General features: G+C 34.6%; 1 protein-coding gene across 1 annotated transcript; it reads left to right on the top strand.

Moving 5' to 3' along the window:
* The first annotated feature begins 967 nt into the window (after window positions 1-967).
* Window positions 968-25,688, top strand: LOC127867813 (glycerol kinase-like). The gene is made up of 18 exons (XM_052409282.1): window positions 968-1,100; window positions 3,402-3,475; window positions 3,950-4,056; window positions 4,617-4,694; window positions 5,762-5,841; window positions 6,238-6,375; window positions 6,748-6,857; window positions 9,470-9,572; window positions 10,411-10,478; window positions 12,199-12,241; window positions 13,778-13,858; window positions 14,130-14,208; window positions 15,763-15,859; window positions 16,489-16,573; window positions 17,752-17,872; window positions 18,310-18,404; window positions 19,453-19,562; window positions 22,698-25,688. Exons 1-17 carry the CDS (start codon window positions 1,038-1,040, stop codon window positions 19,555-19,557), a joined length of 1,527 nt encoding a protein of 508 aa, XP_052265242.1. The 5' UTR covers window positions 968-1,037; the 3' UTR covers window positions 19,558-19,562; window positions 22,698-25,688.
* The last annotated feature ends 1,890 nt before the right edge of the window (window positions 25,689-27,578 follow it).

Here is a 27,578-nt window from a genome sequence, read left to right as displayed (position 1 = left end):
ACTGACTTGCCACACCTCATCAAGTCAGAAACTCTCTCTTATAGATAATATATATGCTTAGCATCTAAAAATCTACACAGACGGCTCCAAATGCCCTAACTCTGGTTTGGTAGCCAACTCTTTTGTAATTCCTTCAAAAAATATTACCAATCGGGCTGACCATATTATGGCCGTTTTTGACCTTTTAACGCAAAGTTTTATGTTAAGCAGTGTGCTCGGGCAATGGTTTTTTAACCGAAGTCCCGAGGGTAAACAACCCCATTAGTCGAAAGTTTCATTAAGATTGGAAACAAATGTGGCCTCTAGAGTTCTAGGATAAAATCAGAATCTTCAAAACTTTTAATAAAGAATAAATAAAAAAATAATCCGCAAATTTAAAAGTAACATCAATAGTTGATTTATTTGTCTGTGTGTAAGTATGCTACCATACATATATTTATGCATCTATCTATATACTTATATATCTGTCTGTCTGTCTCTCTGTCTGTTTTTGTGTCTGTATCTGTCTGTCTGCTGTCTGTTTTTTGGCTGTCTGTCCATCTGTCTGTCTGTATGTCTGTCTGTCTGTTTTTCTGTTCTGTCTGTCTCTATGAGCGTTTGAAAAATCACATTAATACAAATTGTTTCTCTTACACCAAACTGACGGTGTTTGGAATAGATGTAACCCAGCCAGAAAAATCCCGGACCAAAATGGGTATTGAACCTGGGACCTTCCAAATCAGGCTGACACTCTACCATGTTGTTAGCTCACCTTACTCTTAAACCTGCAACAAAGAGATATACCACTTTTAAAATGGAACACTTTTTTGTCCATTTTTGAGTTTTTTGGTGAACACTCATGCTTTCCATCACACAGGTTGCAAAAGAATAAAAAACAGAGTGTCATCAACTAAAAACATTTCTTCCTGTAAATCAAGATGATTTTTTTAGAGTAGACGTTAAACCTTAATAAGTTAGTACATTGTAACCTGCAAGGGTAAAGATAACAACAACAACAACAACAAATACTGATAAGAACTGATTGCTGAAATAAAACAATGACAGATTACGGCGATTTGGTTGGTGCTGTTGACCAGGGCACAAGTAGTTCCAGATTTTTGGTACAACTCAATAATCATCTACTAATTTCTTTGATTTAAAAATAAACGTATACATATAAAGTAATACTGATTTCGGTCAGTTTCATTTCGGATATGTTAACATTTTGTGATAGATAGACTGCTTTAATGATAATAAACTTGTATGATAATAAAATACTGTAAGAACAAGTTTCCTTACTTGCATGAATACTAATATCCATCAAGTCTTATTTCATGATCATGTTTTATTTATCTGCAACAATTGTTATAACTTCATGTTTTATTTATCCTTAACAATCGTTATAACTTATCAGTTGTATAAAGTATGAAAGTTCAATGATCCTCTGGAGAAGAATTGTTTTCAAGGCATACTAGTGTTTTCCCAGGCCCTTTTTGCGTGGCGCTGTGCCACACCGCCACTTATTGATAACATCTTTATTGCCCCTTGACCAAACTTCTAAGCCTTCTAGTATCAGAGAATGGCCCCAAGAAGCGAAGATTTGTGTATTAGTCATGCGTGAATAACCCCGTTTTCAATATCAATTGATAATTTCACTGGCTTATACCTAGCACATTTATCGATTCGTAATGTGTACTTGTCCATGTTTAAATCGTTTACAGTTACCTCCGAGATAAAAACCTTGATGTTAACCTCGTGGAAATTTCATGCATGATACAGTAATATCAAAATGTTTATTTATATGGGTAATTTAATTAATAAAAAAGTTGTTGAGATAATTAAAACAAGAACTGATTCATTTACTAATTAAATAAAATACAAATTGTGTATAAGACAGACATATTATACAACTTTACATTGATATGCGCACCTGTCTCTTACATCATTTTAACAAGATGGCGGACAATTCAGAAAATAAATTGTGACTCTCTGCAAAAATGGCAAATAACTATCGAATTAACGATGGAGATCATACATTGAGAAGGGATTTCTGGAATGCATGTGATAACGAACGATGCATAAAACGTTTTAGATACCAACAACATATTTATTATTTATTACTCAGTGGATGTTTGTCAAGGAAACGAGTGTTTGCAAATTGTAAGCATTTAGTCTACTCGCAAAGTTAATACATCTGGCAAAATAATTGTTAGAAAATGGGACAAGACAAGGTTTCATTTATATGTTCAGACGTATTCAAGGATTTATTCTTATACCTTAAGATATCAGCACAAACTGCAAGACAAACTGTCTTTTATGCACTAAAGATTTTTATGCCCCCGAAGGGTGGCATACAGTTTTTCTCTATCTGTCAGTCTGTTTGTCAGTCTGTCCATCTGAAAACTTTAACATTGGTCATAACTTTTTCAATAATGAAGATAGCAACTTGATATTTGGCATGCATGTGTATCATATGGAGCTGCACATTTTGAGTGGTGAAAGGTCAAGGTCATCCTATAAGGTCAAAGGTCAAATATGGCTTCAAAGCGTCGCAGAAGGGAGCATTGTGTTTCTGACAAACACATCTCTTGTTGCAAAATTAATGTATATCAATAACTTTAGATATTTGCAAAAATAAAGTTCTTAACAGTATGTTTACATTCTGTCCAGCCTGTGTGTAACATTCAGGAAACCCGTTGATTCTGCACCCTGATAAAACTAAGAGGCCCTAAATGGGAGGTGTAAATTTGGTAATTAGCAGAAGCTTATATAATACAAGATCTTAAACATTAATGCTGCTTATAAAAGGTTACTGTATGACTGTCTACATGGCTCTTGGATTGGGTTTTCATTTTACATGCACACGCAATGTTAATTGGCCAGATGATAGTTACATGCATTTAATGTAAACATATATTTTTATGATAATATTTGATTCATTTATTTTATATAGCAATAGAATTTTACTTAATTATGCATCAGTGATTTTGAAGTTCATGACATAATTTGAAAAGTGGTTACAATATTTGAATATTTAAAAACTGCCAGAAAAAAACTGCTTTCCAGAAAATACTTGCTACCTAGTAAACATAAACGGCTTTAGTAAGCAATTGCGTGTTAAGTTGACCAAAATAGTTTAATGAATTAAAAGTTTGACAACTGTTTTGTTAGCATGTAAATAATGCAGTTGCAGTCAAAGGGTATGAATCATTATTAAAAAAATGTTGTTGCTTATTCTATATACATGTAATATCTATCAAAGATCCATAGTTGTTTCCATTCAGAATTTTCCTTAAGAAGTCCATAGTCCATACCACAGTAATTATATATGGTATTGTTCAATGATAACATAATAAGCTTTCTGAAATAACCCATATTCAGAGTAAACTACTCCTCTATAACAATCGGTGGTTTGTTTACAGATATTTTCCACCAAAGATGCAAGATTAGTAACTTTCCATCAACAGGAAATAGAACAGAAATATCCCAATGAAGGGTAAGTTCCACAATTACCACAATCATTATTTTTTCCAGCTCAAACAAAGTTGTCCCTTCTTAATGTGACTTATATGGTCAGAATGGCAGTCAAACATATGCTTCATTATTTCATATTTAACACATGAATAGAATTACATTATTTGTGTTTTTGGCTGGATAAAAAACGTTGACACCACTAAAAAGGGGAAGTGAGGGAAACCAGAGCCTGAGTGCATTATAGTCAACAGAAAAACAAAAGAATGACTTCATGATGGCACATTGCTGAATCAGGGCATTTTTTACTGCTTTGGAATGGGCCCTTTAACCTATTAAATTTTGAGCTGAAAATCCTTATTATTGGTATTTGGGGAATAATTTGTTGAAGAAGGGGAATGAAAAAGGCTTGTTAGGATTAGATTTGAAGGGGAAACTTCAAAGTTTTGTATGGCCTTATAAATGAAAAAAAAGCTATAAATTCAATGCAATGTTTTAGATGGTGTGAAGAAGACCCCATGGAGATATTGCAGTCTGTGAAAACATGCATGAAAGAAGCTCTGACCAAACTGCAGCAGTTGAACATCAGTCCTGACAAGATAAAGTGTATGTTTGTTTTTTTTGTAATGAATTTCAATTGAGTCATACAATCTTGGAGATTATCATTTATCTCAGTAATAAATTAACTTTCTTTTCTGATTTGTTAAAAAACTGTTGCCAATTGTTTTTTAGTTTTTGTTTCTCAAATTAAGCAGTGTTTTTCGTGAAATTTCTGGCTGAAATTCTGCCCCATTCAAATCTCAAAAAGTATGTATTAAAAATAACACTGAATGTCCCAATTTTAGTCAAAACTACGGTATGTGATTTCTTTTAAATCCAAATGGTCACGGCTGAAAATGCTGAGCGTTTTGATTTTTAATGACCTTTTTGCACTCAAATTATATTCCTCTGAGTATTTGGCATGTATTCACAAGTGATAAAACAACAGTTTGCTTTTATAAACAAAAAAATCATCTTTGTAGCCATTTGAACACACACACATATTTGTGTATGTTAGGCAATTTTATTCTCATTTAAGTGTCTTGAATAAATTTTAGAGAATGAGATAGGAGAAACATTTTATGCTCATAAATGTGTTAATAAGGTGTTTATTTTTGAATGTTTAGGTATTGGTATCACCAATCAGCGAGAGACAACAGTTGTATGGGACAAGGTAACAGGCGAGCCTTTGTACAATGCCATTGGTAAGTTGATTGGAAAAACGATATACCAAAAACGTTTACAGTAGTAAACAAAACACTCATGTCTAATCTTAATTTTAGTCTCACTGGTTAAGCCTTAAGCAGGGGCAATTATTGTATACATGTGTACATAACATTTATATTTACATTTATATATATTTATAATTTTTGCGTTCGAATACAATACATTTCTGAAATTCAGGTCCGGGCATATGGCATTAGAACAGGATATGTTAGTATTTTCTCTGAAATTCTTTGTCCCCAGAACAAAAATGTGTTTGTTATATTTTAATATCAGTGAATATTTTATAAGAATTTAAATATTTTACTGATAAATTATCTAAAATGGTTAATAAAAGAAGCCTTTATGCACCTTTTAAATTAACACAACTATTTGCAAAAATGATACAACTTTGCAATAACTGTTCATTCAAATGCCTGTTGATTTGCTTTAAAATTAATAATAATATCAGTGCTTTTGCTAATATTATTTGAATATTTGTTATTTTCAAGGGATATTACTTTCACATGTTTTTGCCATGTAAACTTTTTTCCTGCGTTATTTATACGCACAGTAAATAAAAATAATGCCTATCTTCATGATTTGGTGCCGTGCTCTGTGAAAAGGGGGTTTAATGCATGTGGGTACAGTGTCGTCCCAGATTAGCAACTGCAGTTCGCACAGGCTAATCAGGGACGACAGTTTCCGCTTTTATGATATTTTTCATTTCAAGAAACTGTGCGGACTGCACAGGCTAATCTGGGACGACACTTTATGTGAATGCATTAAACTGTGCGGACTGCACAGGCTAATCTGGGACGACACTTTACCCGAATGCATTCAACTTTTTTTTTCACAGAGCACCGCTTATTGCATTTGCAAATTTATGGAATTAAGCCCCTGTTTGCAATGGGTGTGTCCCCATTAGTTTGTTCAGACGGTAACGTTTATTCTGTACAAGTATTATTGCTCATATCAATCTCCCAAAATGCCTCACCGGCCGTCAAGTTTGCCTCTCATAATTTTAGTTAGTTATTGCTGCTTTACTGTAAATCAAAGTCTTTTCCAGTGTGGTTGGATGCTAGGACGGCCTCCACTGTGAATCAGCTGATAGAGAAAACAGAATGTAAAACAAAGGATGGGCTTCGGGTATGCTACTATGTAATTCTCTTAAGACCATCATATATATGTGTTAAGCTGATGTGTTTTTTGTGGGATTTTCGTATGCAGATATTCTTATCCTTCAGTTTCTTGTTTAAAACAAACACATGAATGTCTAAAATAAAAAGAACAATAACAAGATTGGAATAGGCAGACATTATTGGTGTGAAAATATAGATGATTGGACATTTTTCATTATATTAAAATGCTGTCAAACAAAAAAAAAATCAATCAAAAATGGTTAACCCGTCATTCATTTTCATCTGCATGTAAACTTTTAACACAACATTTGGTTGGTTTGGTTTGTGTATATTTCTTCTATAATAAATGTATATATTTGTTCTTCAATAAAATCTATCTGTTGGATTTATGTGTCCCATTCAGAGTCTATGCGGACTGCCTATTGCCACATACTTCAGTGCTGTGAAGCTTCGCTGGTTGCTAGACAACGTACCGGCAGTTTCCAAGGCAGCACAGGAAGGCAGGTGCTTGTTTGGGACAGTGGACAGCTGGTTACTATGGGTAATAAACTTATAGGATTGTTTGATTTAATTTCATGATCATCTGACATTATGTCAGAGAAATTTTATGAACTGTGTTAACTTGTTGTTATTGTTGAAAAACCGTAATTGCAGCTTGTTTGTTTTTTAATTTAGAAATACGTAAAATATTGCTACCTGGCAGTTTGAAGTTAGAAATAACACCCAATAGACATAGAAGGTATAACAAATTTGCATCAGGTAAAACAAAATGTTTTTTTATTGCAAATCAGAGAAGTCGTTCCGTTGATTATGTTAATGATTTTTTCAAGTTAAAATTTATTTGTATTCATGATTGTTTTACAAATCCTAGTTGCATGTGTAAGATGATAATAATTTTGTCTTTGCAAAAAAGAACTTGACAGGAGGCAGGAATGGGGGTTGTCATATCACAGATGTCACCAACGCCAGTCGCACCATGCTGATGAACATTGAGACACTGCAGTGGGATGATCAGCTGTGCAAGTACGTGCATCAAGCTTTGAGAAAACGGGGGTTAAATGCATGTATGCAACGACTCCTCTCACATTAGCCTGTGCAGTCTGCATCAGGGACAACAATTTCCACTTTGTTGATACTATTCGTGGAAAAGTCTCTTCTTAGTAAAAATCCATTTTAGGCAGAAAGTGTCGTCCCTGATTAGCCTGCACAGGCTAATCTGGGACAACACATTTTATTCACATGTATTAAATTCCCTTTTCATCAGCTGCAGTGAGACGACCAGCTGTGCAACTACATAAATACTAAACTTAACCCTTTTTACCACTGAGGTACGCATTTTGACACTTTTGTTATCCCTTAAAAAATGAAATTAAAATAAAGACATTTTTTATACAAAATTCAAGTCATAAAGGCTTCATTTCCAAACCTTAGATACTGATGAGCAGCAAATAGCATAAAACTAGACTGCAAGTTACTATTGATTTAATGCTTGTTGCATATGGCCATTTTCACTTTTTTTACTTATTGGTAAAGAGTCAACCTAGTCATGTGTCACAGGAGTTTAAGCTCTTTTTTGGATGTTTTGATTCTTCATGACTGCAATTCTGAAAATATTGAAAAAAAGTTATGACAAAATTAGTCCAAAATTTGAGTTATGAAAGCTCTGTTGATAACTGTCTTGGTTAGCCTAACAGCAGTCTAAATTATAGGAGGCTACCAATGAAGTGGTCACAGTGACCACTTTTGGCAATTATCTGCCTAAGGCAGGTGATTACATGTTCGCTGGTTGTTCAGCTGATAGTATCGTCCTCAGTCATAGAAACCAAAAACAACATTTAAAAAACTGATAATCTTTTTTTTAAAGTAATTTACATTTACATCTGTTTATTTAGCTTGCAGGTTCATGTATATGAAATATCATATTTAGCCTAGCAAACCTACTTTGCACACAGACATCTCATGAACATAATCTTCATTCAAACAACCACAAGATTTTTTCCTCCCAGTTTGATGAATTTATCATATCAAAATTGGTCACCACGATCAGATTATTAACCCTTTACTACTCGGATAGGCACTCTCAAGCATTTGAAGTCCCTTACAAAAACAGTTTAAATTAAACACCTTTCCTACTAGATTCAAGTTGCAAAAGCTTTATTTCTCACCCTTAGATGCTGATAAGCAGCACACAGCATAAAACCTGAACAGACTGCCATTTTCATTGTGCTTCTGAGAGGGAAAGGGTTAATCGCACAACAGACTTGGTGATTTCATAGACATGTGACCAACAATGCTGATCTACTGTAATAACTCTAAGTTTTTGGACACTTATTTATTTTTTTCGTGTCCAAAAATTTAGATACAAAAAATATTTACAAAAATACGAGTGTCGGAAAATTTAGAGACATATAAGTTTAACCAAAAATGCATGTGCAATAGTTTTATTGTGTTGTACTCTTCTTTCTCTACTTTAACAAAATTACAACTTCACTTATTTGCAATCTCATATTTGAAATGGTATAAAAGTGTTTTAAAAAACAACCATACTGCTTCCTGAATACAATATTTCATTTCAAATGCTGTTGGATGAAACCATTGTTTTTTTACCAGTATACATGGTAATCTATCCAATAATGCAATTGCAATGGTCCATTATCCTCAGGGCATTCATATTCCAGGTTTTATGACCTGACTCTGGTTCTAAAACTCCATTATCCAAGGGTTTGAGATAAGCGAAAACAGGGCAGAAATCTGGTAAAATAGAGCTGTAAAATATTCTGTCCAAATAGTTGGAGTCGTAAATAAGGGATGAAAACCAGTATGTCTGAAAATATAAAGTCACGAAAAAAAATTATTTTGGCTAAAAAAGAGGATGTCCGAATACTTGGAGTGTCTGAAAACTTAGAGTAATTACAGTATTTGAATGTTTGATTTTCGCATCAGGTTAGACTGTGCATTTATTGTAATTATGCATTTTGGCCTAATATAATACTTGGTTATTTATATGAGGTTGAAGCAAATTGAAGCAATTGAAGCAAATTATAACAGATTTACTTGAAATAATTAATTTTGTATTAGCAGGGTGAGTTTCAAACCATTTAGTATGAACACTTAAAAGAAAACAAAGTTAGTGTTAAATACAGATCAGCTGATTTAGTGAGGCTTAGAAAACTATCTTTAACATGTGGCTCATGTTTTTGTGCTGAGCCAATAAACTTGCCTGCGTGCAACACTTACCCGGTACCTGGTTTTCTATTTATATCATTATTTCCTCAAAATGTTCTGTTTGAATCAAAAAGAAAAAATAGAAAATGAAAAACATCAAATTATATCATGAAATAAACAATATGACTTTTTTTTGTGACAGCTGTATCCCGGCAATTCTGAAATAAAGGTAAATTAACTCAATGGAAGTTTATTACAACAATATATGCCTGATTATAGGATAAAACATATGAGCCTCGCTCTGTGAAAGTGTTGTCCTTAATTAGCCTAGGTAGACTGCACAGGCTAATCAGGGACAACACTTTAAGCAAATGCATTCTATTCTCTTTTCACAAAGCGAAGCTAATATTTAAGGCCATAAAACATCAATACCTGTAAAATGGCCTCTTTAAGATAAAGTTACTGTTAAGGTTCTTCGGAGTAGAGAAGACGATGTTGCCTGAGATACGAAGTTCTGCGGAAGTCTATGGCACACTGACAGAGGGACCTCTCAAGGGCTTGCCAATATCTGGAGTAGGTACACTGACCGACCATTCAATGCCTGTCAATAAAGGATGTGTTTATATTAGTATTGAACAAAAGCACATGGTTACATGCAGTAATAAGTTCAAGGTCATGGTGACATGGTCACTATTGTTTTAAACGATGCTCAATAACGTCACTTTCGATGGAGGTTTTCCATTTAAATTGTGTGTGTTAGTAGCTTACATACATACAAAGCATAAAATTGATGCGCATGCTCTGTGAAAAGGGGGTTTAATACATGTGTGTTGAGTGTTGTCCCAGATAATCAGGGACAACACTTTCCTTGGAAGAGACTTGATACGAAAAATATCATAAAAGCGGAAAGTGTCATCCCTGCACAGGCTTATCTGAGATGACACTTTACACGCATGCATTAAACCCGTTTTTCACAGAGGACGGCCCAATTCCATTTGAGGCCAGTTAGGTAAAGGTTAAGATTGCTGATCGTAAAACAAGAAAAATGTGTTTCAATCGAAGTAGATTTATGATTCAAATGTTAAAGACTTTGTTTCATGGCATTGTTTCATTGCGTTGCAATGTTTCTTGTTATAACAATTATATTATGTGCCAAATTTTTACAATAATTAAATATATCCTTCACTGCTCAATGTTAACTTAACCTAAAAACAGGTGTAGTTGAAGTGTAAAATAAATGAATTTCAGAATTTATTAGAAAACAGCTGAAGAAAGAAAATTTAATCAATGAACTGTGTATACAAGTGTTTGTTCAGTAGATTGTATATTCTGTGGTTAATTAACATAAGTTATTGTGGTAATGGAGTTTTGCCTCGAATGGAGTAATACCTGTTAGCATCAATGACTGCAGATACTTGGTGACCAGCAGGCGGCCTTGGTTGGACAGCTGTGTTTTAAGCCAGGCCAAGCCAAGAACACGTAATTTGTTTACAAATGAGTCGTGTTCTGAGAAAACTGGTCATAATGTATGTGCGTAAAGTGTCGTCCAAGATAAGCCTGTGCAGTCCGCACAGGCTAATCAGGGACAACACTTTCGGCTTTTATGACAATTTTCGTTTAAATGAAGTCTCTTCTTAGCAAAAATCCAATTAAGGCGTAAAGTGTCGTCAGTGATTAGCCTGTGTGGACTGCACAGGCTAATCTGGGACGACACTATGCACATGCATTTAACCCTTTTTTCCCAGAACATGACTAAAATATTCAGTTTTATAAATGAAGAAGCTTGATTTGTCTTTTTCGGCGTTAGCTGAATAAGCCAGCTTTTCACCCTGACTTGACCTTTGTAAGTGTCCAATAATACTCAAATAAAATTTCCCGCGGCTAGGTACGAATGAATACACTTCATTTATTCCATTGGCTGATTTGAGTATAACACCATAACATTGGAAACATATCCGCGTCTTTGTAACACTGTTTTACTGCATGAAACAATTTTATCTCTAATGAAAAGGCTCAATAGATAGAACAGTTTTACAATCAATTTTCGACATAAATACAGTTTGTGCGTTACCATTTATTTTCAGAGAATTACCAGCGCAAAAGCGTTTATACTAGTAGCTATGTTGTCATATTTAGTACTTACTTGCATTGCATTTCAACCCGCGAGGTTTCGGGTCAACTCCCGGCCATTTGTGAAAGTCAGAGTTTATATACAGTTCATCACCGGAGTTCGCAGAAGGGGTTGCGATCATTGTGTTACACCGGTCTTACTGACAATAACGTACTGACTGTAATGCATTGCATTCCAATCCGCAAGGTATCAAGGTCAGTTTGCGGTCAGTTGCAGAAATCTTTATATAAACGCCGTCTCGTAAACTTTGTGCACTTGAAGTCTGTTTTGATCAGAAAGATACTAAATAAAGATATTCGGCGATATTATTGTGGTATGTCAATCATCGATTTTTAATATGGTTTTAACATTTGCATGATAAGGACCAATTTTGATAAAAATAATTAGAAATATTTATCCATTTAGACCAGTTTATTAAGCATGAGCACAATAATTCACTATACTATAATTATGCAATTAAATAAGATTCGAGTATTGCCGGCTGACCTATATGCAATCGTTTATTTTCATGTTTCTTGTGTTTTTCTATTCTTTAAATATAGATATCTGAGTAATAATATCACATAAAGCAAAATAAGCCACGAAATCTGGCGCAACACCCCGTAATTGATTTGCTTATGATGTAGCTAAGAACTGCGCAGAAAAAAGGCATCCGCTACTTTTTATCTCATAGAGATAACTTCTGATCGTTCATAAACATCGACCACAATCAACGCCGTATATCTTTTTAAAAGATATTTCTTGTTTTTGTTGTAATGCATTTCTTAAATGTTCAATGTGTGTCTATGTACAATCAATTGCCAAAATGTATTAATAAAATCCTTTAATTTGTGATTTCTCAAAACATAATTTGAATAAATGTAACAAGAAATCTAATTGTTTTATTTTGTTAGCAGTTGTAAGCATTTGAAGTTTGATAAATTTATGATTTTATCTTAAAACTTGGTCATAGTTTTTATTGATTTTCATTGGACCTATTGAAATGCATTTGAATTAATATATGCTAACACGCTATGATAAAATGTAACATTAGAACGACATCATATACTTATATTTAAATGTTTTTAGGTATGGAACTGGCTGTTTTCTGCTTATGAACTCAGGTGAGAAGGTAAGATAACGAACAAGATGAATGCCAGTGACGCATTTGCAGCATGTTCACAGTTAACCTTTTCCCACTCAGAAGCCAAGTGAAAATGGCTTATAGTATGTGCAAACAGCATTAAACCAGAACAGCCTGTGAGTAACATGAAGTCTGTTCAGGTTGTATGCTGTTAGCTGATTATCAGTATCTAAGGGTTGGAAATGAAGCCTTTAAGTTTAAAACTTAAATCTAGTAAGAAAGGTCTATAATTAAAATTAACTTTCTTAGGGACAACAAATGCATAAAAATATGTATCTACGTGGTTAAGGGTTAATCCAGCATCAAGACTGTGATCACTAGACTGGATACTGAAATATGATAGTTTCCTTGAACGTTTACATTACATTATTGTTCTACATTCACCCCGATCTTGCGTAGAAAGTTCTTCTGTATCAACACTGTTGGCAGGCATTGTCATGAGTAGGATGTTATAAAAACAAAACAAAAACCCCTGAAATTTAAAGCAGATAAACAAGAAGTTAATAAAAATTAAATATAAGCCTCAATCTGTGTAAAAAGGTTTGATGCACGTTCATTGAGTGTTGTCCCAGATAAGCCTGTGCAGTCCACACAAGCAAATCAGGGGCGAAACTGTCCGCTTTTATTGTTTTTTATGTCCTCCACCACTATAGTGGGGGACATATTGTTTTTGCCCTGTCTGTTGGTTTGTGTGTTTGTTCGTTTGCCCCAACTTTAACATTTGCAATAACTTTTGCAATATTCAAGATAGCAACATGAAATTTGGCATGCATGTGTATCTCATGAAGGTGCACATTTTCAGTGGTGGAAGGTCAAGGTCATCCTTCAAGGTCAAAGGTCAAATATATGGGTCAAAATTGCACATTTATTGAATACTTTTGCAATATTGAAGAAAGCAACTTGATATTTGGCATGCATGTGTATCTCATGGAGCTTCACATTTTGAGTGGTGAAAGGTCAAGGTCATCCTTCAAGGTCAAAGGTCAAATATATAGCTTCAAAGCGGCGAGGAAGGGGACATAGTGTTTCTTACAAACACATATCTTGTTCATTTTGAGGAAAACTGTGCTTAACGTAAATCTTATTTACGTGAAAAGTGTTGTCCCTGATAAGCCTGTGTGGGTTTCACAGGCTAATCTGGGACGACATTTACGCACATGCATTAAACCGCCTATTCCCGAGCAAGGCTCATATATCTTCCTAATGAAATAATGATTAACATGTCAGTTTGTTGATAACTATTTTCACAATCATTAATTTCTATAACATAGAAAGTGTCATGTAAATTGTTCAAAGCAATTAGCCCGAATTATAATATAGTCTTAATAAACAAGTGAGTCAAGACTGACTTGGGTTGATTTTTACTTTTCTTAGCCATTATTGAAACTATATTTGTAAGTTTGCTTTTGGCTCTTAATATCTGTTGAGTATTGAAACTAGATTTTTTATCAACTGTTTTAATTTTGGTATTGCAACTTAGTGGTTATTATCTGTAAAACTTGGACTGATTTGTACCTGTTGCAGCCAGTCCAGTCAAAGAACGGGTTGCTGACAACAGTGGGTTACCAGCTGGGACCAGGCAAACCCGCAGTCTATGCTCTTGAGGTGACTTGTTGAGATTTTTGGCCTGGTATATCCACACTTATTTGAAATGGCCATCAACAGAGTATTCACACTGACTTGCAAAAAATCTGGCCAGCCCTTTTAGGCTATAGCACTATATTGACTATTGTAGGCTTCAACTCCATGAGATTAAGCTTTCTTTAAAGATGCAGTAAATGTTATGGAGTTTTTACTATCGCTCTATCTCATGCCATGTAAATTTCAAAACATGTATTGAGACTATTTTCAAGTTACAACTGTAATGCTGTTTCAGGGAGCTATTGCCATTGGAGGAGCGTGCGTTAAATGGCTGAGAGATAATCTGGGTATAATATCAACTGCCCCCGAAATTGGTGAGATACATTTTTCAGTTATAATTCAAATGTATTGAATGGAATGATTTCTATTAACAATTTCTACTATGTCTCTTTGAGATCAATTATCAATATAATTACTCATATTTCTTCTCTTATTTGCCCCTTGGAGTGGGGATCATAGAGAATTGAACAGTTGTATTACAGTAAAGTTTAGGTGATGATGAAGAAAAGATATTTGCTGTGATGGGTTTTAACTGATTTATGGCCTTGTTCATTTCCTAGTCCTAAATCTTGTCTTTTTAAGTCACCTTTAATTACAATTTGGATCTCGCTCAAACGCTCACAGTTTAATGACCTTTTGAAGTAGATGATCAGGAAAAATGGGAATTTAGGCTGGGATGAGTTTTATTATGGTTCTTTGTCTGTTTTACTACCACTAAATATAGATTCCCAAAGTTTGGTGTTTTCTACTCTCCTAACTACAAGTACTTGGTGAATGCTTGCATAAACTTTCTCAGATGAATGACCTTAATGTGTGGATGAAAGAAAGAAATTTGGACATTGATGGTTTAAAGCTGAATTAATTGCGCTGTGTCTTTTTCTCAATTGTAATGTGCACAGTAGATTTGCCTGTGTCCAAATGTGTTGAGGAGGCATCAGAGTATGTGACACATCTAGTCTATGATTACATATGAGCATTGTAAAAAGGGGGTTTAATGCATGTGTGTACAATTACTTCCCAGATTAGTCTGTGCAGTCCGCACAGGCTAATCAGGGACAAAACTTTCCCCCTTATCTTGATATTTGCTAAGAAGAGACTTTTTTAAAGCAAAAAATATCATAAAAGCGGAAGTGTTGTCCCTGATTAGCCTGTGCGGACAGCACAGGCTGATCTGGGACAACAATTTACGCACAGGCATTAAACCCCCTTTTCACAGAGCAAGACTCATATATATTCAACACCATATTGGTCAAATGGTTTTTATGCCCTTGGATTGAAAGATCGGGGGTATATTGTTTTTGGCCTGTCTGTCTGTCAATGTGTGTGTCCCAAAACTTTAACTTTGATTAAAGTTTGATAACTTTTTTAATATTGAAGATAGCAACTTGATATTTGGCATGCACGTGTATCTCATGGAGCTGCCCATTTTGAGTGGTGGAAAGTCAAGGTGAAGGTCATCCTTCAAGGTCAAAGGTCAAAAATCATAGTTTTTTTCCCTAAAACTTTAACCTTTGTTAAAGTTTGGTCATAACTTTTTGAATATTGAAGATGGCAACTTGATGTTTGGCATGCATGTGTATCTCAAAGAACTGCACATTTTGAGTGGTGAGAGGTCAAGATCAAGGTCATCCTTCAAGGTCAAAGGTCAAATTTATTGCTTCTATGCGGCGCAATGGGAGACATTGTGTTTCTGACAAACACATCTCTTGTTGTATATGATTTACACTCATGAATATGCTCCTGCTCAGATGACGCGAAGCAATGTAAAACAATTCAAACAAACAGCCAACCTATTTTATTATGCAGGAATGTTAGAAATATAAAAAAAAACACACTTCTTTGTAGCTTGTTCCATTGTCAAATTTCAGAAACCCTTGCTCGGAAGGTGGATAGCACCTATGGGTGTTATTTTGTACCAGCCTTCTCTGGCCTGTTCTGTCCTTATTGGCAAAGTGATGCCCGAGGGTAGGCAGTAGCTTTATAAATAGTAAATACTGTATGAAACCCCCTATAAATGAAACCCCCTATAAATATGCATTTAAAATAGCCTTATATTTATGGTCACCTCCGCACCTCCTTTTAAGTATTAAATTTGCACTTGGGGTTGTGAATGTGCATGTTATATGTTATTTGGTTGCTTGATACAAAAAAATCATAGCATATTGATATCTTAAACTGCCAATCTTTTTTCTACTTAAATACAACAACGAAATTAATTTTAACTTGTTGACACATACTTCTTCTTAACAGGCTTATACTGAATACCAGTCAAATGAGCAACATAATGCATTTTGTTGCAACAGCATCATGCTAGCCATACTGCAGTATGCACCTTGTTTATAGGAAGGGGTATAAAAGCATAAAATAAATTTTGTAACCTTACAAAGAAGAAGAAGAAAACTTATGAAACATGTGAAACTTATCAGATTTAACATATTAATTTTTTATTTTGGTGAAAAGAACACTTTTAACAATATCATATTTTTTTATTGAAGGTGTATTACTTTTTACATGAGTTGTGCTTGGTTTAAAAATCTTTCAAGGTTGTCTCTACACCTTCTATGTTTGACCTTTGATGTGTCTGTATGTTACAGGATCATATGTGGGTTGTCCCAGTTTACAACCAAGGAGCACATTGCAAGGGCAGCCTTGGAGGCCGTCTGCTTCCAGACTAGGGAGGTGAGACAGTCTGTCTTGTTCAGGTGGAAAGCTGATTAGCCTGTGAGGAATGCACAGACTAATCAGGGACGACTTTTTTATACACATGCATTTATCCCTGCATTCTCAGAGAGAACCTCACAATTTTGGATCTAACCTGCTTTAGGCCTGGTAATGAGGAGGGTTTTGTCTTATTTCAGGCTTTTAAATTCAGTGTTTCCCTTATGCATTAAGACTTTAGATTATAAGATTCATTGGCTTCAGGTTTATTCGTTGCCATGCATGAAATGTTTGTGTATACAATATTATTATAGTTTGATTGTATCAAAAGCGTTGTACACATGACTTAAAGACAGCTGGATGATGTCATTCAATCATTGAGCAAAGAAGCCCTTTTTTTTTTACCATTTTTTTGTACAATAAATAACCTCGTAGAGCAAAAAAGCCAGCACAATTCTTTAATTTCCTGGTCCTCCGAGTCCTGGTAGTTGGAAAAATAAGCCCGTACAACTGAGTCTCGATTATTTTTAAAATCACAGGTATTTAAATTAAAATAGGTTGTAAAAGTCTCTGAAGAGAAATGTTTTCAAATTCCTTTTGAAAATGTCTATTGAGGCGGAAGTCCGGATGCTTGATGGTAGGTCATTCTACAGTTTCGGACCAACAATCTGAAACTTCTGTCCATGAAAGTTTTTCTCTTTGTACGTTTAACATCATAACATCCAATAGCATGGATGATATAGAGATGAAACATTGTAAACATGTGGAGCAACAAAGAAACTTACGCATCTCCATTTCTTGGTGTGGTTATTTTCAACATAACTGGATTTATGGTCCATTGTTTAGCAAAAATTACTGTTTAACTTGAACTTGTTGCCTGCATGGGTTAGGATGTTTTATGCACAATTGTTTTTAGCAAAGAAGTCACTTTGTATACTACTATCACGCATAACTCAACAAATATTCTAGAGGGATGAAACTTCACAAATATGCTTACCAGTATGTGAACCTACATATTTTGGTTATTGTATTTTTTTAGTTAGTGGAGTCTTCTGACAAAAGCTGAATGTGGTGGCAACCTATGGGCACATTTCTAGTAAGAAATTTCACAGTATCAAAATATGTCGTAGAAATATTCCATATGTTCATTAGTTGTATTGCAAAAGCTTCACTTATGTTTACCTCAACGTCTATGATAGCTCCTAGAGGCTATGGCCCAGGACAGCGGTATCCCACTGCGCTCCATACAGGTGGACGGAGGTATGACTGCCAATCAACTTCTGATGCAGCTACAGGCTGATCTCATGGGCATCGACGTGGGTAAGCGGGAAAAACTTGGAAGTTTTTTTAAGTAAAAAGAGTCTTTTTGTAAGTATTCGAGGGCTATATTAATCATTTGAACTTGCAGGATAGCAAACAATTATGCTTTGTTAACTTGCTCCTGCAGTTGATCAGTATCTGGAGAAAAATAACCTTGTTTAAATCGTTTTATAAAGGCAGCGTGTGATGAAATCATTTGCTCATGACCAGGCCCTTGCACAAAGAACTACTTTAACTGGGATATATGTATGCCATAGGTAGGTCAATTTGGAACATAATCATACAAAAAGATAAAAAGGGAAGTGAACAATATCAAATTCCTCACGTTAGTCATAAAGACTATTTTTTCTTTGTTATAACAAACTGTTAGCTGTAAATCTAGAAATGCAACATTGGTTGTTGTTTTTGTATCTATTTCAATCACCTCATGTGTTCAGTGCGGCCTGCTATGCCAGAGACCACTGCCCTGGGGGCTGCCATGGCTGCTGGCCATGCCCTGGGGGTCTGGGACTTAGAGGCCGATGGGACTCAGGTATGAATATAAGCCGTGCTTCGGGAAAACTGAGCTTAATTCATGGGCATAAAGTGTCGTCCCAGATTAGCTTGTGCGGTTCGCACAGGCTAATAAGGGACAACACTTTCCGCAAACACTGGATTTTCATTTATAAGTTACTTCCCTTTAGCAAAAACTTCCATTAAATGGAAATTGTTGTCTCTGATAAGCCTGTGCACACTGCAAAGGCTAATCATTAACTACACTTCACTCTTGTGCATAGCCCAGTTTTCTTAGCAGGGTGAAAAATCGTCCTCAGTCAAGATCATTTCTTGGGGTATTTCCTGTTATTCCCTACACTGAAGTCAAATAAAGTATTGGTTTGCTGTCATATGTTTGTAAATAGCTTTTCAGATTTCCATTATTTTACACCCCCTTCTCCTAAAATAGAGAGTTTTTACTGAATTTACCAGATATGTCTGCCTGTCATTTGAACACATTTATCTCACAAAAATATAATATATGTCTCAACATACAAAATTCATGAAGTTGTGCTTGTTCAATGTTTCTTATTCTATTTTACCATGTAAATTACCCTTGTTCTACTTTTCTGTCACATAATTATTACAACTTACTTTATATTACACACCATGTGGAATTTGGGTGCTACTCATCTCTACTTTGTCAAGTTCTTATGGTATTACAATGATAGAAGTTTCTTACATACTTTGTTAGAGTAACCATATTTATTATAGCTTATATCATTGCACTTTTAAAGCAATAGGCTTCTCAAGCAATATTCTAGTGGAGAATTAACACGTGACCTCCCTGTTACAAAGTGGACACCGTCTCCACCTTCCCTTTGCTACCTGTTTGAGAAAAACCTGTTGAGCTACTCCCAGTTCTACACATAATAAGGATTGATTAAGTCTTACATTGGCTAACTTGTCAATTATGGTATTGCACTTAAATAAACTAGGTCCTGTAAAGTGTGTTTTAAATGATCAACCAAGAGTTGATTTTCTCCATGGCATGTTTGTACTGTTTAAATTTTGCATAATTATGAAATTGTAAAATCTTATCCAAGGTTGAGACAGAAACTTTCACTAGTCAAATAGGGGCAGAGGAAAGGGACCAGAGATTTGCAAGATGGAAAGAAGCTGTGAAAAGGTCCATGCATTGGGTTCAATAAAAAAGGTGATAAACATACCTTTTGACAACTTTATTTTTTCTGACATTTGTCCTAATCTCTTTTGGTCTTTACCTATAAATCTCATGTGTACAATATTCATACAGTGGTGCTAGTTATCTTTTGAATACCACTAATGCTATTGTTAAATAAACTTTCTTTGCAATTCCTTTCATGAAAATTTAGTCAAACTGTAAGCCCTGGGCAGGTACATTTTAAGGGAATCCTGGGCTCATTATGTCATTTTTGTGTAAGTTTTATAAATGTGAACTTGTAGCAATTTCTGCTACCCAATCTCAGAATGTACAGGGGAGCATTATAAACCTGAGTTTTAGCAGTTTCTTCCTACAACGGTCTTTCATAAGAATATGAGATTGCAAGTCAAAGATCTGCTTTTTGATTTGTTGAATGTCAAGTATATTAGTTTACTAAACAATATTGAAAGTGTGTAAATTTGATAATCTTTCTTCAGTTTAGCCCTGACAAATAATGTAAGAAACTGTATGCATCAGAAAGCATTTTAAAGAAATTATAGTTTTTAGCTCACCTGAGCACAACGTGCTCATGGTGAGCTTTTGTGATCGCCTTTTGTCCGTATTGCGTCGTCCGTCCGTCATCAACATTTGCCTTGTGAACACTCTAGAGGCCATATTTCTTGTCCGATCTTCATGAAACTTGGTCAGAAAATTTGTCCCATTGATACCTCGACTGAGTTCGAAACTGGGTCATGCTGGGTCAAAAACTAGGTCACTAGGTAAAAAAAAACAAAAAACCTTGTGAACACTGTAGAAGTCAAATTTGATGCCCAATCTACATGTAGCTTTGTCAAAATATTGGTTTTAATGATATGTTGGTTGCGTTTAAAAATGGTTCCGGTCCGTTGAAAAACATGGCCGCCAGGGGGCGGTGCATTATTCCCTATATTGCTATAGAGAAACCTTGTGAATACTCTAGAAGTCACAATTTTTGCCCAATCATCATGAAACTTGGTCAAACATTGGTTTCATGGATATCTCGGATTAGTTCGAAAATGGTCCAGATCGGTGAATAAACATGACCGCCAGAGGGCAGGGCAGTTTTGTCAATATGTATATAGTGAAAACACGTGAACAGTCTATAAGACACATTTTTGGTCCAATCTTCATGAAATTTGGTCAGAACTTTTGTTTTCTAGATACGACGGTTGAGTTTGAAAATAACTCAAATCGGTAAAAAACATGGCCGCTAGGGGGGGGGTCTTTTTCCTTATATTTATCAAGTAAAAAAGCTTGTGAACACTCTAGTAGTCACATTTTTTGCCTAATCATCATGAAATTAGGTCAAAATATTGGTTATGTGCATATCTCGGATGAGTTTGAAAATAGTCGTGAACATTTGAAAAACATGGCCGCCAGGGGGTGGGGAAGTTTTCTCTATATGTATATAGTGAAAACATGTGAACAGTCTATAAGACACATTTTTTTGCCCAATCTATATGAAATTTGGTCAGAACATTTGTTTCCTTGATACAACGATTGAGTTCAAAAATGGTTCAGATCGGTAAAAAAACATGGCCGCCAGGGGGGGGGTCTCTTTCCTTATATTTGTATAGTCAGAAAAGCTTGTGAACACTTTAGAAGTAACATTTTTTGTCCAATCATCATGAAACTTGGTCAAAACATTGGTGTTATGGATATCTTGTTATGATATCTAGGCCGAGTGCCTTTATGGTTGCGGTCTGTTGAAAAACATGGCTTTAAATGTCTTTATAGTGTAACCTTGTTTACACTGTACTATGACATTACTGATGTACATGTTGAATGAAATTCATGCATATTATGATATTCATGATCTCCATGCAGTCATCTGAATATTAATTCTGCCGATAAGATATACTGTTAAATTGCAAAAATGTTTTAATTTATTTTTGTTCCTTTCTGAAGAGGATTATTATGTTTATAATTGGTTGGGAATGAAGTGCAACAAACATTTTTGCCATCTGGAAACCCTTTATTAAATATTCTCACAATTTCAAGTAGTAATATTGATTTCACAGAAAATTACTTAGGTGAGAAACAACTGTATATAACTTAAATTCTGTTTGACCTCCAATCATGAATGCATGGCTTGTCAGGAATGCTCTCTTATTTCTCCATCGATCCCATTCATCCACCTGCTTATCAGCAACTAATTAATTCCCTATTGACTGTGCCTGAATTGTTAATTTGATGTAACAGGCTTGCAGCTTAAAAGCCCTTAGTCTCTAGAAATAGGCCCAAGCTGGGAACTCACATCAAAGACCTTCAGACTGATAAGAGTGGAACACAAATTGTTGCACACAGTTTATGGATGCTGTCGGTAGTTTTGGTGTGATTATCAAAGATTTGTGTTTTAAATAGGGTTGATTGTTTTTTTAATTGGAAATATCATTACAAGGTGAGTCTGAAAATAGTTCCAGTTTGTTTAAAAGCAAGGCCCTGAGGTGGGTTACAGATTTCTTCTTATTGCTTTAGTGAAACATTGTGAACTCTTTATTTTAGTCACATTTTAGTTCAATCTTAATTAAACATGCCGGGAACATTTTTTTATTTACTTTAAAAATGGCTCCAGGGTGCTCTGAAGAGCATGGTTTCTTCTTGTAAACCTTATGATGATATTTATGTTTCATGAAGTACTTTTATTATTTTGAACTCCACCTTCCCAGAATAGTTTAGTTCCTTTGGGTCTCAGGTGAGCGCCTTAGGGCCCATGGCCCTCTTGTTGTAGTTTTTATGCCCCCAGATTGAATGATCGGAGGTATATTGTTTTTTGCCTGTCTGTCTGTCATTCTGTCTGTCATTCTATCCCAAAACTTTAACCTTGCTCATAACTTTTGCATTATAAAGATAGCAACTTGATATTTGGCATGCATGTGTATCTCATGGAGCTGCACATTTTGAGTGTTGAAAGGTCAAGGTCATGTTCATCCTTCAAGGTCAAATATATGGCTTTAAAGCGGCGCATTAGGGGGCATTATATGCCTGACAATCACATCTCTTGTTATACTACCACAAACAAAGTTTAGGGGGTATATAGGGTATATATTTCGTTTCATATGCATACAGATTATTGCCTGGATATTTTCATTGTGTGTCTGAAATTCATCTCCACATTTCTATCCATAGGGCTGCAGTCTGATCGAGTTGAATTAGTTAGAGGATGAGAATAGGGCAATATTGAACAAGATTGTCATCAACTTTCGTTCATGGCTGCTTGGACTTCTGAAATTCTTATGGTGCTAACACATGACATTCAAAATGTTAAAATTTCATGTCTTTTCTCATATTATATATTCCAGCAACTGTGAGTTAAAATCCATGTCATTTGTTTTTTAAGTTTTTTGACATTTTGTTAGCTATATTTGTGTTAATAGAGATTTTTGCTTCATGTGTTAGCTATATTTGTGTTAATAGAGATTTTTGCTTCATGTGTTAGCTATATTTGTGTTAATAGAGATTTTTGCTTCATGTGTTAGCTATATTTGTGTTAATAGAGATTTTTGCTTCATGTGTTAGCTATATTTGTGTTAATAGAGATTTTTGCTTCATGTGTTACCTGTTTTGCTTAAGAACTAGTATTTTTTTATCACACATATTCTTAATTTATGAAATTATATATTTTTGTGTTTCAGCTTGTAAAACAAATATTTTTTGATTCATCAAATTTATTATCAAATAAACAAAATCCAGTTTTTGTTGTTTATATGTTTTAAATTTTGTATTGTGTATACCAGTATACATAAATTTATTCAATTGATACATGTGTTTTTTGTAAAACAATAAAATATGAGACAATAATTTTCTGTAATTCTGTACACAATTTAGGTCGTGTTTATTATGTGTTAATTGATAATTTTCTTTAATTATGTTATTATGAATCAAATATTAGTCATACTCTCATATGTGTATTTATTTAGGTATGTGTCTGAACAATACTAGTATTACTGTATCATTTAATCTATCTGTGATGTTTGTATATTGATTTTTAGTTTACTTTACTTGCCATACATTTTGACCTCTTTTACACTTTAGATTTCTAAGTTATGTGTTTGACATTGTAATATTGTTAACTGAACAAAAACACGTTGAAATGGGCTAGATTTTTGGAGAAAACACACAAATCTGTGGAATTAAGGTAGCTAATTTATAATCTTTTCAAAATCACATACATATCAATTAATAAATTGAAATTAACATTGCTGCATCTTATAGATCAGCATTGTTTGTACCATGGTTCGGATTTTTTTTCAAATATACTGAGATCAAGATTAAAACTTTTAGATTGATGGTTTTGAAAATTGAAGACGTGACATGGCTTTTCTAAAGACTAATACTTGTAAATACATGCATTTTTTTATTATAATCAGTTTCTAGTCGGTATAGCTTTATAGTACCTAGTTGTTTTGTTTGAAACTATTGAACAGAAAAAAGGTAGAACATAAATTGTAAACACATGAATGCATAAATATTTTATAACCCAAATTTATGTGGTCATATTGTTATTTTGCTGAAACTTGTTAAAGTTTTGGATATCAAATTGTTTACTATGAATCACTTAATATAAATGCCTGTGAATAAATATTTAGTTTATATTTTTATGTCCCCTTTCGAAGAAAAGGGGGTATATAGTTTTCGCACTGTCCATCTGTCAGTCTGTCACACTTTTCGAGTCTGCTCTCGAATTCAAATAGTTTTCATCCGATCTTTACGAAACTTGGTCAGAAGTTGTATCTAGACAATATCTACGTCAAGTTCGAATATGGGTCATGCCAGGTCAAAAACTAGGTCATGGGGTCGAAAAAACAAATCCAAGGGAAGTAATAAGCTTTAAATGGATATAATTATCTCACCTGCCAAATTATATAGTTTTGTGAAATAAATCAAAGCGGCGCAGTAGGCGGCATTGTGTTTCTGACAAACACATCGTACATCGTGGTAAAAGGTCAAGGTCATCCTTCAAGGTCTAAGGTCAAAAATACAAATTCAAGGGAAGTAATAAGCTTTAAAGGGAGATAATTATTCAATATTGAACATAGCAACTTGATGCATGTGTATCTCATGGAGCTGCACATTTTGAGTGGTGAATCTACAGTCACGGTAGTGGATTTTAATTATTTGCTACTAAAACAGACATTTGTTAGAGACAATTATTTTCAAGGGAAGTAATTTATATAATTATAAATCTCAGATTATATATTTCCTTACCAAGAATTTAAGTTCTTTTCACAGTTACTGTACAGATTTTTTATTTTGCTTATTTATAACTCAAATGATTGATTTGTCAAAGTTTTTTTTTTAATGATATAATTATCATTTCTTTCCTGTACTAATTTGTGAATGGTTGGGTTTATTACATACTTGTGGACTTATGTCCATAGATACATTATGAACTCTGGCTATAATCTCTTTGATAAACCACAGGCCTTGGTTGTCAGTGATGTCTGACTTGGTCATTTTTTACTGTCTACAGACCACCCCCCAGTTGGATTGGACAAAATCCAAGGGAAGTAATAAGCTTTAAAGGAAGATGATTTCTATACCTGCCAAATGATAAATATAAATTTTATTTCAAAGCGGCCCAATAGGCGGCATTGTGTTTCTGACGAACACATCTCTTGTTTGCTTTATTGTTATAAGTAATAATAATGCTCCCTACAAAACAATGTAGACATCATACAGTGGCCGCTTTGTCAATCCTTCAGTTACACTTTCTGGTCTGGACTTCTGTATTTCTCAACATTGACTGGATGGGATTCAATAAAGCTTTGTGTGAAGCCTGTAAATCAAGAGCAGTTTGCACACTGTCAGGGCCGCCCGTTTCAATGATTTACATCAGAGTTATGATTTCTGAGATTATTATTTTTCTGGTAAACAAGTACATTCTCTGCAACTGTTGATGGGATCTTCAACGGGTGTAGGTTCTAGGGAAAATGTTGTGTTGTTTATACAGGCTGATAAAGGATTGAATTTTCTGTCTCCAGTGGATTCACGTATAGAAGAGACTAGTTCCAAGATAAGCCTATTCTAATACACAGGAAAACCATGGAAAACATGTTTTCCCTTAAAACGCTCCTAATCATATATATTTGGAAATAAAAAATATTGTGCATGACTTTTCATGAATTTCAATTGTAAGTAAACAAGGCTGCGTATTAACAGGCAAATATTGAGTGAACTATTATTGTTTAAGGAACCTGATCAAGCAGACTATAGTGTTAGAAACTAAAAAGAATAGGAAGCCTGTGTCGGTAAACTGTGTCCCTCTTTTAACTTGTGCATGTGTTGGTTTGAAAATGAAAACTTGTAGTACCCTAAGTAGATTGTGGGCAAGGGCGCGATAAATAAAATCGCATTCGAAAAATGAAATAAATATCAATGTCCATTGGAGGTCGTGAGTAATCTGATAATCGTACATTCAAACGTTGGCCTTTTATTATCCCCCGCCATAGGCGGAGGGATATTGTTTTGTCGTTGTCCGTCCTTCCGTCTGTCCGTCTTTCCGTCCGTCTGTCTGGCACTTTTGGGTCTGGAGCCATATCTTGGAAGTGCTTTAGCAGATTTCAATGAAACTTGGTATGAGTATATATATGGATAAAAGGATGATGCACGCGTAATGGCATTGTACACCATCTGTTAATAACAGAGTTATGGCCCTTTGTATTTTGGAAATATGCTTTTTTTGTGTCCGGAGCCATATCTTGGAAGTGCTTTGGCAGATTTCATTTAAACTTGGTATGAGTATATATATGGATGATGCACGCCAAATGGCATTGTACACCATTGGATAATAAAGGAGTAATGGCCCTTTGTATCATGAAAAAATGCTTTTTTGAGTGTCTAATATAACACTTTTGTGTCCAGAAGCATATTGGCGGGGGATGTCAATTCAACGAATTTGCTTGTTGTTATTTCAACCGCCCATGTCCCTCTTTTTAAAAAAGTGACTTATGTTTTGCGAACCTCTTAAGCTTATTTTTTAAGCTAAAGGTTTATTGAAATTAAGTAAAAGCCACAGAGAATGTAAATGTATTCTGTTGTCAACTACCGCTCTGTCAGACTCAGACTTGATTTGTTGTGGTGTTCACACAAATCAAGCATTATCTAAAAATAAGTTGAACACCACTACAAAATTCTTATGCACTAAACGCACATTTCCGTACATATTTACACGAGGCACATATACTTGCGTCATTCTCCATTTAAAACATTTTATTAATTACATATTCAACATTCATATATTCCAACTGACGTTTTTGTTTTTCGGGGGGGGGGGGGGGGGGGGGGGGCTGTCTAAGTATGTTCTTCATTCTTAACTGTACAAATTGGCTGTCTGGTGAATAAGGGCTTGGGCATTTAGAATAATATTAGTGTATTGGGTATACATCTGATTATACGGGGACTAAAACGGTTAATATATTGACTTCCTTGTTATAGTGCTTGTACACTGAAAAATAAATATTAAATATTTGAAAAATACATATCAATAAATATTTTTTTAAGCTTACTATTACAAAGATGAGCTTATACTAAATAGCATGCTGACTGGTTCTATTCTTAATGCGTCTAAGAAACATCAATTAACCATGCATACATACCTAATTGCCTAACTGTATTTTCGAAATACGGATAGGGACTATCTAAAATTAAGTTTATTTTTAATAGCTGTATCAGCTGTTACATAGTTTATTACTATTTTATTTTAATCTATTGAAGGTTGGCTTAATTCAAATCATTTCAACGTTAGTAACCTATGGCCCTTTCGTACCTATTCTTTATCAAGGGTCGGCCTTATGGAAGTTTATGTAAGCCATCCGTAAGTATATTCGTAATGCCTAAGGAAATCACTTGTATCAAATTTGATACATTGTAACAGTATTTTTAACCAGGTTTTCCGAAGGAAAAAACTGGTTATTAGATTGGCGAATGCGGGCGGGCTGGCGGGCTGGCTGGCGGGCGGGCGGAACAAGCTTGTCCGGGCCATAACTATGTCGTTCATTGTCAGATTTT

The sequence above is a fragment of the Dreissena polymorpha genome, chromosome 2 (genome assembly GCF_020536995.1).
Source record: "Dreissena polymorpha isolate Duluth1 chromosome 2, UMN_Dpol_1.0, whole genome shotgun sequence".
Taxonomy (NCBI): domain Eukaryota; kingdom Metazoa; phylum Mollusca; class Bivalvia; order Myida; family Dreissenidae; genus Dreissena; species Dreissena polymorpha.
Note: the sequence above shows the minus strand (reverse complement) of the source record. Positions and strands in the feature narration are given on the sequence as shown.

Excerpts from the sequence above, each read along its gene's own strand:
- LOC127867813 (XM_052409282.1), top strand. The coding sequence starts at position 1,038 with ATGACAGATTACGGCGATTTGGTTGGTGCTGTTGACCAGGGCACAAGT. Across the intron at positions 15,860-16,488 it reads TGGCAAAGTGATGCCCGAGG|GATCATATGTGGGTTGTCCC; the intron begins GTAGGCAGTAGC and ends TGTATGTTACAG. Across the intron at positions 16,574-17,751 it reads TCTGCTTCCAGACTAGGGAG|CTCCTAGAGGCTATGGCCCA; the intron begins GTGAGACAGTCT and ends CGTCTATGATAG.